This window comes from Oncorhynchus keta, unplaced genomic scaffold (genome assembly GCF_023373465.1).
Source record: "Oncorhynchus keta strain PuntledgeMale-10-30-2019 unplaced genomic scaffold, Oket_V2 Un_contig_25732_pilon_pilon, whole genome shotgun sequence".
Lineage (NCBI taxonomy): Eukaryota > Metazoa > Chordata > Actinopteri > Salmoniformes > Salmonidae > Oncorhynchus > Oncorhynchus keta.
Window position 1 is genome coordinate 77,501 of NW_026284595.1, and position 12,500 is coordinate 90,000.

A 12,500-nucleotide genomic window follows, 5' to 3' on the forward strand; every position below is an offset into this window, starting at 1 on the left:
GCGCACACACACAGGAATGGTAGATGTGCAAAAGATGAGCAATGTGCAAGTAGAGATACTGGGGTGCAAAGGAGCTAAATAAATACAGTAGGGGATGAGGTAGTTGTTTGGGCTGTTTACAGATGGGCTATGTACAGTGATCTGTGAGCTGCTCAGACAGCTGGTGCTTAAAGCTAGTGAGGGAGATATGAGTCTCCAGCGCCAGAGATTTTTGCAGTTCGTTCCAGTCATTGGGCAGCAGAGAACTGGAAGGAAAGACGACCAAAGGAGGAGTTGGATTTGGGGGTGACTAGAGAGATTTACCTGCTGGAGCGCGTGCTTCAGGTGGGTGATGCTATGGTGACCAGTGAGATATACCTGCTGGAGCGCGTGCTACAGGTGGGTGCTGCTATGGTGACCAGTGAGATATACCTGCTGGAGCGCGTGCTTCAGGTGGGTGATGCTATGGTGACCAGTGAGATATACCTGCTGGAGCGCGTGCTACAGGTGGGTGCTGCTATGGTGACCAGTGAGATATACCTGCTGGAGCGCGTGCTACAGGTGGGTGCTGCTATGGTGACCAGTGAGCTGAGATAAGGGGGACTTTACCTAGCAGGGTCTTGTAGATGACATGGAGCCAGTGGGTTTGGTGACGAGTATGAAGCGAGGACCAACCAACGAGAGTACAGGTCACAGTGGTGGGTAGTATATGGGGCTTTGGTGACAAAAACGGATTGCACTGTGATAGACTGCACCCAATTTGTTGAGTAGAGTATTGGAGGCTATTTTATAGATGACGTCACCGCAGTCGAGGATCGGTAGGATGGTCAGTTTTACGAGGGTATGTTTGGCAGCATGATTGAAGGATGCTTTGTTGCGATATAGGAAGCCGATTCTAGATTTAATTTTGGACTGGAGATGCTTAATGTGAGTCTGGAAGGAGAGTTTACAGTCTAACCAGACACCCAGGTATTCAAAATGGCCGGTAATCTGTTTGTTAACTTGGCATTCGAAGACCTTAGAGATGCAGGGTAGGATGGATATAGGTCTGTAGCAGTTTGGGTCGAGAGTGTCCCCCCCTTTTGAAGAGGGGGATGACCGCGGCAGCTTTCCAATCTTTGGGGAACCTCAGACGATACGAAAGAGGTTGAACAGGCTGGTAACAGGCTGGTAATAGGCTGGTAACAGGCTGGTAATAGGCTGGTAACAGGCTGGTAACAGGCTGGTAACAGGCTGGTAACAGGCTGGTAACAGGCTGGTAACAGGCTGGTAACAGGCTGGTAACAGGCTGGTAATAGGCTGGTAACAGGCTGGTAACAGGCTGGTAACAGGCTGGTAACAGGCTGGTAACAGGCTGGTAACAGGCTGGTAATAGGCTGGTAACAGGCTGGTAACAGGCTGGTAACAGGCTGGTAACAGGCTGGTAACAGGCTGGTAACAGGCTGGTAATAGGGGTTGCAACAATTACGGTACCTATTTTTTTTAAAAGAGGTGTGTCTGTCTCTCTCCTGTTCTCTGTGACCTCCCCAGGTCTCTGTGACCCCCCAGGTCTCTCTCCTGTTCTCTGTGACCCCCCCCAGGTCTCTCTCCTGTTCTCTGTGACCCCCCAGGTCTCTGTGACCCCCCAGGTCTCTCTCCTGTTCTCTGTGACCCCCCCAGGTCTCTCTCCTGTTCTCTGTGACCCCGCCCAGGTCTCTGTGACCCCCAGGTCTCTGTGACCCCCCAGGTCTCTGTGACCCCCCAGGTCTCTCTCCTGTTCTCTGTGACCCCCCAGGTCTCTGTGACCCCCCAGGTCTATCACTGTTTCTCTGTGACCCCCCTCCCCAGGTCTCTGTGACCCCCAGGTCTATCACCGTTTCTCTGTGACCCCCAGGTCTATCACCGTTTCTCTGTGACCCCCAGGTCTCTGTGACCCCCCCAGGTCTCTTACCGTTTCTCTGTGACCCCCAAGTCTCTGTGTAACAGGGTGAGGTCAGCGGTCATGTCTCCCATGTGGAGCAGCAGGGCCAGGCAGTACGCTGCCACCTTCACACGCATCGACGTAGACACCACGTTCTGCACCCTAGAGACACACACACACACACACACACACACACACACTAATACCAATGTAGCTACTGAATTTAACTAAATGTGTTTTTTTAACTCAGAGGAAGGAGAGGGGAGCTCTATTCCCTATCTAGTGCACTATGTAGGGTGCTATATGAAAAGCAGACGATCTAAGGGCCCGGGCCTAGTGCACTATGTAGGGTGCTATTTGAAAAGCAGACGATCTAAGGGCCCGGGTCTAGTGCACAATGTAGGGTGCTATATGAAAAGCAGACGATCTAAGGGCCTAGTGCACTATGTAGGGTGCTATATGAAAAGCAGACGATCTAAGGGTCTAGTGCACTATGTAGGGTGCTATATGAAAAGCAGACGATCTAAGGGCCTAGTGCACTATGTAGGGTGCTATATGAAAAGCAGACGATCTAAGGGTCTAGTGCACTATGTAGGGTGCTATATGAAAAGCAGACGATCTAAGGGCCCGGGTCTAGTGCACTATGTAGGGTGCTATTTGAAAAGCAGACGATCTAAGGGTCTAGTGCACTATGTAGGGTGCTATATGAAAAGCAGACGATCTAAGGGTCTAGTGCACTATGTAGGGTGCTATATGAAAAGCAGACGATCTAAGGGTCTAGTGCACTATGTAGGGTGCTATATGAAAAGCAGACGATCTAAGGGTCTAGTGCACTATGTAGGGTGCTATATGAAAAGCAGACGATCTAAGGGTCTAGTGCACTATGTAGGGTGCTATTTGAAAAGCAGACGATCTAAGGGCCGGGTCTAGTGCACTATGTAGGGTGCTATATGAAAAGCAGACGATCTAAGGGCCCAGGTCTAGTGCACTATGTAGGGTGCTATATGAAAAGCAGACGATCTAAGGGTCTAGTGCACTATGTAGGGTGCTATATGAAATGCAGACGATCTAAGGGTCTAGTGCACTATGTAGGGTGCTATATGAAATGCAGACGATCTAAGGGTCTAGTGCACTATGTAGGGTGCTATATGAAATGCAGACGATCTAAGGGTCTAGTGCACTATGTAGGGTGCTATTTGAAAAGCAGACGATCTAAGGGCCCGGGTCTAGTGCACTATGTAGGGTGCTATATGAAAAGCAGACGATCTAAGGGTCTAGTGCACTATGTAGGGTGCTATATGAAAAGCAGACGATCTAAGGGCCCGGGCCTAGTGCACTATGTAGGGTGCTATTTGAAAAGCAGACGATCTAAGGGCCCGGGTCTAGTGCACAATGTAGGGTGCGAGGGTGGACAGCTACCTGCCGTGATTGAAGGTCTCCACGGTGAAGGTCCTCTTCAGCTTGATGTGGATGATACGAGGGCAGCCCTCCTCCTGCCCGACTAGAAAACAACATTAACACAACCCTTAATGATACGAGGGCAGCCCTCCTCCTGCCCGACTAGAAAACAACATTAACACAACCCTTAATGATACGAGGGCAGCCCTCCTCCTGCCCGACTAGAAAACATTAACACAACCCTTAATGATACGAGGGCAGCCCTCCTCCTGCCCGACTAGAAAACATTAACACAACCCTTAATGATACGAGGGCAGCCCTCCTCCTGCCCGACTAGAAAACATTAACACAACCCTTAATGATACGAGGGCAGCCCTCCTCCTGCCCGACTAGAAAACATTAACACAACCCTTAATGATACGAGAGATTAGAGATTATGTTCTCGGTGAACACTACAGGTGCAGGCTCAAATGACGATTACTTTTTAAAAAGTCAACACTTGCTTCTCGTACACACACACACCACACACACACACACCACACACACACACACACACGCACGGCGTGGCACTCACACTTGCGAGTCATGTTTTTCTGCCGTGCCAGTTTGAGCAGCAGGAGGAGGTAGAAGGCACAGCGGGCATGTCTCTCTCTGGCCACGCCCTCTCTGGGCAGGCTCTCCAACTGACTCACCACGCTCTGACACCTGGAACAACAACGTCAACAACAACAACACATCATCAACAACAACGTCAACAACACAACAACAACGTCAACACAACGTCAACAACACAACGCCACCACCGCGTCAACAACACAACACCACAACAACAACGTCAACAACAGTATGAGTGTTGTAGTCCGACCCTTCATCTGTTAAGTTCTGTAGTTCCTCTGGGGTCAGGGCGGCCATCTTGGAGCCAGCAGCATCCAGGACATCGTACTCCACCGGAGACAGGACTGGGACTCAGGTAAGGACACACACACATTAACCTGGTCACACATTAACCTGGTCACACATTAACATCGTACTCCACCGGAGACAGGACTGGGACTCAGGTAAGGACACACACACATTAACCTGGTCACACACATTGACATCGTACTCCACCGGAGACAGGACTGGGACTCAGGTAAGGACACACACACATTAACCTGGTCACACACATTAACATCGTACTCCACCGGAGACAGGACTGGGACTCAGGTAAGGACACACACACATTAACCTGGTCACACACATTAACATCGTACTCCACCGGAGACAGGACTGGGACTCAGGTAAGGACACACACACATTAACCTGGTCACACATTAACCTGGTCACACACACACATTAACCTGGTCACACACATTAACATCGTACTCCACCGGAGACAGGACTGGGACTCAGGTAAGGACACACACACATTAACCTGGTCACACATTAACCTGGTCACACACACACATTAACCTGGTCACACACATTAACATCGTACTCCACCGGAGACAGGACTGGGACTCAGGTAAGGACACACACACATTAACCTGGTCACACACATTAACATCGTACTCCACCGGAGACAGGACTGGGACTCAGGTAAGGACACACACACATTAACCTGGTCACACATTAACCTGGTCACACACACACATTAACCTGGTCACACATTAACATCGTACTCCACCGGAGACAGGACTGGGACTCAGGTAAGGACACACACACATTAACCTGGTCACACACACACATTAACCTGGTCACACACATTAACATCGTACTCCACCGGAGACAGGACTGGGACTCAGGTAAGGACACACACACATTAACCTGGTCACACGTTAACCTGGTCACACACATTAACATCGTACTCCACCGGAGACAGGACTGGGACTCAGGTAAGGACACACACACATTAACCTGGTCACACATTAACCTGGTCACACGTTAACCTGGTCACACACATTAACATCGTACTCCACCGGAGACAGGACTGGGACTCAGGTAAGGACACACACACATTAACCTGGTCACACATTAACCTGGTCACACATTAACATCGTACTCCACCGGAGACAGGACTGGGACTCAGGTAAGGACACACACACATTAACCTGGTCACACATTAACCTGGTCACACATTAACATCGTACTCCACCGGAGACAGGACTGGGACTCAGGTAAGGACACACACACATTAACCTGGTCACACATTAACCTGGTCACACATTAACATCGTACTCCACCGGAGACAGGACTGGGACTCAGGTAAGGACACACACACATTAACCTGGTCACACACACACATTAACCTGGTCACACACATTAACCTGGTCACACACACACACATGAACCTGGTCACACACATTAACCTGGTCACACACACACATTAACCTGGTCACACATACACACATGAACCTGGTCACACACATTAACCTGGTCACACACACACACATTAACCTGGTCACACACACACACACACACACATGAACCTGGTCACACACATTAACCTGGTCACACACACACATTAACCTGGTCACACATTAACCTGGTGACACATTAACCTGGTCACACACACACATTAACCTGGTCACACATTAACCTGGTCACACATTAACCTGGTCACACACACACACACACACACATGAACCTGGTCACACACATTAACCTGGTCACACACATTAACCTGGTCACACACACACATTAACCTGGTCACACATTAACCTGGTGACACATTAACCTGGTGACACATTAACCTGGTCACACACATTAACCTGGTGACACATTAACCTGGTGACACATTAACCTGGTGACACATTAACCTGGTCACACACATTAACCTGGTCACACATTAACCTGGTGACACATTAACCTGGTCACACATTAACCTGGTCACACATTAACCTGGTCACACACACACATTAACCTGGTCACACACACACATGAACCTGGTCACACATTAACCTGGTCACACACACACACACACACACACATTAACCTGGTCACACACACACACACACATTAACCTGGTCACACACACACACACATGTTAACCTGGTCACACACACATGTTAACCTGGTCACACACACGTTAACCTGGTCACACGTTAACCTGGTCACACGTTAACCTGGTCAGACACACACATTAACCTGGTCACACGTTAACCTGGTCACACACACACACATTAACCTGGTCACACACACACACATTAACCTGGTCACACACACACACATTAACCTGGTCACACACACACATTAACCTGGTCACACACACACATTAACCTGGTCACACACACATTAACCTGGTCACACACACACATTAACCTGGTCACACATTAACCTGGTCACACACACACATTAACCTGGTCACACATTAACCTGGTCACACACACATTAACCTGGTCACACATTAACCTGGTCACACATTAACCTGGTCACACACACACACATGAACCTGGTCACACACATTAACCTGGTCACACACACACATTAACCTGGTCACACATTAACCTGGTGACACATTAACCTGGTCACACACATTAACCTGGTCACACACATTAACCTGGTCACACACATTAACCTGGTCACACATTAACCTGGTCACACACATTAACCTGGTCACACATTAACCTGGTCACACATTAACCTGGTGACACATTAACCTGGTGACACATTAACCTGGTGACACATTAACCTGGTCACACACATTAACCTGGTCACACACACACATTAACCTGGTGACACATTAACCTGGTGACACATTAACCTGGTCACACACATTAACCTGGTCACACACACACATTAACCTGGTCACACATTAACCTGGTGACACATTAACCTGGTCACACACATTAACCTGGTCACACACATTAACCTGGTCACACACATTAACCTGGTCACACATTAACCTGGTCACACACATTAACCTGGTCACACATTAACCTGGTGACACATTAACCTGGTGACACACACACATTAACCTGGTCACACATTAACCTGGTCACACATTAACCTGGTCACACATTAACCTGGTCACACATTAACCTGGTCACACACACACACACACACATTAACCTGGTGACACACACACATTAACCTGGTCACACATTAACCTGGTCACACACACACACATGAACCTGGTCACACATTAACCTGGTCACACACACACACATTAACCTGGTCACACATTAACCTGGTCACACACACACACACACACATTAACCTGGTCACACACACACACACATGTTAACCTGGTCACACACACATGTTAACCTGGTCACACACACGTTAACCTGGTCACACGTTAACCTGGTCACACGTTAACCTGGTCAGACACACACATTAACCTGGTCACACGTTAACCTGGTCACACACACACACATTAACCTGGTCACACACACACACATTAACCTGGTCACACACACAAACATTAACCTGGTCACACACACACACACACATTAACCTGGTCACACACACACACACATTAACCTGGTCACACACACACACATTAACCTGGTCTCACACACACACACACACACACACACACACACACACACACACACACACACACACACACACACACACACACACACATTAACCTGGTCACACACACACACACATTAACCTGGTCACACACACACACACATTAACCTGGTCACACACACACACATTAACCTGGTCACACACACACACATTAACCTGGTCACACACACACATTAACCTGGTCACACACACACACATTAACCTGGTCACACACACACACATTAACCTGGTCACACACACACATTAACCTGGTCACACACACATTAACCTGGTCACACACACACACACACACACACATTAACCTGGTCACACACACACACATTAACCTGGTCACACACATTAACCTGGTCACACACATTAACATCGTACTCCACCGGAGACAGGACTGGGACTCAGGTAAGGACACACACACATTAACCTGGTCACACATTAACCTGGTCACACACACACATTAACCTGGTCACACATTAACATCGTACTCCACCGGAGACAGGACTGGGACTCAGGTAAGGACACACACACATTAACCTGGTCACACACACACATTAACCTGGTCACACATTAACATCGTACTCCACCGGAGACAGGACTGGGACTCAGGTAAGGACACACACACATTAACCTGGTCACACACACACATTAACCTGGTCACACATTAACATCGTACTCCACCGGAGACAGGACTGGGACTCAGGTAAGGACACACACACATTAACCTGGTCACACATTAACCTGGTCACACGTTAACCTGGTCACACACATTAACATCGTACTCCACCGGAGACAGGACTGGGACTCAGGTAAGGACACACACACATTAACCTGGTCACACATTAACCTGGTCACACATTAACCTGGTCACACACATTAACCTCGTACTCCACCGGAGACAGGACTGGGACTCAGGTAAGGACACACACACATTAACCTGGTCACACATTAACCTGGTCACACACATTAACATCGTACTCCACCGGAGACAGGACTGGGACTCAGGTAAGGACACACACACATTAACCTGGTCACACATTAACCTGGTCACACACATTAACATCGTACTCCACCGGAGACAGGACTGGGACTCAGGTAAGGACACACACATTAACCTGGTCACACACACACACGTTAACCTGGTCACACACATTAACCTGGTCACACACACACACATTAACCTGGTCACACACACATTAACCTGGTCACACATACACACATGAACCTGGTCACACACATTAACCTGGTCACACACACACACATTAACCTGGTCACACACACACACACACACACATGAACCTGGTCACACACATTAACCTGGTCACACACACACATTAACCTGGTCACACATTAACCTGGTGACACATTAACCTGGTCACACATTAACCTGGTCACACACATTAACCTGGTGACACATTAACCTGGTGACACATTAACCTGGTGACACATTAACCTGGTCACACACATTAACCTGGTCACACATTAACCTGGTGACACATTAACCTGGTCACACATTAACCTGGTCACACATTAACCTGGTCACACACACACACATGAACCTGGTCACACATTAACCTGGTCACACACACACACATTAACCTGGTCACACACACACACACACACACATTAACCTGGTCACACACACACACACATGTTAACCTGGTCACACACACATGTTAACCTGGTCACACACACGTTAACCTGGTCACACGTTAACCTGGTCACACGTTAACCTGGTCAGACACACACATTAACCTGGTCACACGTTAACCTGGTCACACACACACACATTAACCTGGTCACACACACACACATTAACCTGGTCACACACACACACATTAACCTGGTCACACACACACATTAACCTGGTCACACACACACATTAACCTGGTCACACACACATTAACCTGGTCACACACACACATTAACCTGGTCACACATTAACCTGGTGACACATTAACCTGGTCACACACACACATTAACCTGGTCACACATTAACCTGGTCACACACACACACACACACATGAACCTGGTCACACACATTAACCTGGTCACACACACACATTAACCTGGTCACACATTAACCTGGTGACACACATTAACCTGGTCACACACATTAACCTGGTCACACACATTAACCTGGTTACACATTAACCTGGTCACACACATTAACCTGGTCACACACATTAACCTGGTCACACACATTAACCTGGTCACACATTAACCTGGTGACACATTAACCTGGTCACACATTAACCTGGTCACACACATTAACCTGGTGACACATTAACCTGGTGACACATTAACCTGGTGACACATTAACCTGGTCACACACATTAACCTGGTCACACACACACATTAACCTGGTGACACATTAACCTGGTCACACACATTAACCTGGTCACACACACACATTAACCTGGTGACACATTAACCTGGTGACACACACACATTAACCTGGTCACACATTAACCTGGTCACACATTAACCTGGTCACACATTAACCTGGTCACACATTAACCTGGTCACACACACACACACACACACACATTAACCTGGTGACACACACACATTAACCTGGTCACACATTAACCTGGTCACACACACACACATGAACCTGGTCACACATTAACCTGGTCACACACACACACATTAACCTGGTCACACATTAACCTGGTCACACACACACACACACACACATTAACCTGGTCACACACACACACACATGTTAACCTGGTCACACACACATGTTAACCTGGTCACACACACGTTAACCTGGTCACACACACGTTAACCTGGTCACACGTTAACCTGGTCACACGTTAACCTGGTCACACGTTAACCTGGTCAGACACACACATTAACCTGGTCACACGTTAACCTGGTCACACACACACACATTAACCTGGTCACACACACACACATTAACCTGGTCACACACACACACACATTAACCTGGTCACACACACACACATTAACCTGGTCACACACACACACACACATTAACCTGGTCACACACACACACACATTAACCTGGTCACACACACACACACACATTAACCTGGTCACACACACACACACATTAACCTGGTCACACACACACACATTAACCTGGTCTCACACACACACACACACACACACACACATTAACCTGGTCACACACACACACACATTAACCTGGTCACACACACACACACATTAACCTGGTCACACACACACACATTAACCTGGTCACACACACACACATTAACCTGGTCACACACACACACATTAACCTGGTCACACACACACACACATTAACCTGGTCACACACACACACATTAACCTGGTCACACACACACATTAACCTGGTCACACACACACACACACACACACACACACATTAACCTGGTCACACACACACATTAACCTGGTCACACACACACACATTAACCTGGTCACACACATTAACCTGGTCACACACATTAACATCGTACTCCACCGGAGACAGGACTGGGACTCAGGTAAGGACACACACACATTAACCTGGTCACACATTAACCTGGTCACACACACACATTAACCTGGTCACACACATTAACATCGTACTCCACCGGAGACAGGACTGGGACTCAGGTAAGGACACACACACATTAACCTGGTCACACATTAACCTGGTCACACACACACATTAACCTGGTCACACATTAACATCGTACTCCACCGGAGACAGGACTGGGACTCAGGTAAGGACACACACACATTAACCTGGTCACACATTAACCTGGTCACACATTAACATCGTACTCCACCGGAGACAGGACTGGGACTCAGGTAAGGACACACACACATTAACCTGGTCACACGTTAACCTGGTCACACGTTAACCTGGTCACACACATTAACATCGTACTCCACCGGAGACAGGACTGGGACTCAGGTAAGGACACACACACATTAACCTGGTCACACGTTAACCTGGTCACACATTAACCTGGTCACACACACACGTTAACCTGGTCACACACATTAACATCGTACTCCACCGGAGACAGGACTGGGACTCAGGTAAGGACACACACACATTAACCTGGTCACACATTAACCTGGTCACACATTAACATCGTACTCCACCGGAGACAGGACTGGGACTCAGGTAAGGACACACACACATTAACCTGGTCACACATTAACCTGGTCACACATTAACATCGTACTCCACCGGAGACAGGACTGGGACTCAGGTAAGGACACACACACATTAACCTGGTCACACACACACATTAACCTGGTCACACATTAACCTGGTCACACACACACACATGAACCTGGTCACACACATTAACCTGGTCACACACACACATTAACCTGGTCACACATACACACATGAACCTGGTCACACACATTAACCTGGTCACACACACACACATTAACCTGGTCACACACACACACACACACACATGAACCTGGTCACACACATTAACCTGGTCACACACACACATTAACCTGGTCACACATTAACCTGGTCACACATTAACCTGGTCACACACACACATTAACCTGGTCACACATTAACCTGGTCACACATTAACCTGGTCACACACACACACACACACACACACATGAACCTGGTCACACACATTAACCTGGTCACACACACACATTAACCTGGTCACACATTAACCTGGTGACACATTAACCTGGTCACACATTAACCTGGTGACACATTAACCTG

General features: G+C 48.1%; 1 protein-coding gene and 2 long non-coding RNA genes across 3 annotated transcripts in view; 1 reads left to right on the plus strand and 2 right to left on the minus strand.

The window, feature by feature from the left end:
- Nucleotides 1-12,500, minus strand: part of LOC127922444 (DNA-directed RNA polymerase I subunit RPA49-like) — a 21,176-nt gene that overhangs the window by 774 nt on the left and 7,902 nt on the right. The window contains exons 4-7 of the mRNA XM_052506224.1: nucleotides 4,143-4,242; nucleotides 3,852-3,982; nucleotides 3,299-3,380; nucleotides 1,910-2,041 (exon numbers count right to left, since the gene is read on the minus strand). Of these exons, the coding sequence (XP_052362184.1) occupies nucleotides 1,910-2,041; nucleotides 3,299-3,380; nucleotides 3,852-3,982; nucleotides 4,143-4,242 (445 nt within the window). The remainder of the gene's footprint in view (nucleotides 1-1,909; nucleotides 2,042-3,298; nucleotides 3,381-3,851; nucleotides 3,983-4,142; nucleotides 4,243-12,500) is intronic.
- The window catches only part of LOC127922446 (uncharacterized), a 12,503-nt gene continuing 4,471 nt past the window's right edge, over nucleotides 4,469-12,500 (minus strand). Inside the window, exons 5-11 of the long non-coding RNA XR_008111388.1 lie at nucleotides 12,112-12,433; nucleotides 8,902-8,967; nucleotides 8,740-8,813; nucleotides 8,140-8,251; nucleotides 4,988-5,295; nucleotides 4,618-4,893; nucleotides 4,469-4,579 (exon numbers count right to left, since the gene is read on the minus strand). This is a non-coding gene — a long non-coding RNA (uncharacterized LOC127922446). The remainder of the gene's footprint in view (nucleotides 4,580-4,617; nucleotides 4,894-4,987; nucleotides 5,296-8,139; nucleotides 8,252-8,739; nucleotides 8,814-8,901; nucleotides 8,968-12,111; nucleotides 12,434-12,500) is intronic.
- LOC127922448 (uncharacterized) lies at nucleotides 5,156-12,112 on the plus strand. Its single transcript, XR_008111393.1, has 3 exons — nucleotides 5,156-5,257; nucleotides 8,702-8,881; nucleotides 12,010-12,112. It is a non-coding gene; the product is annotated as an uncharacterized LOC127922448 (long non-coding RNA).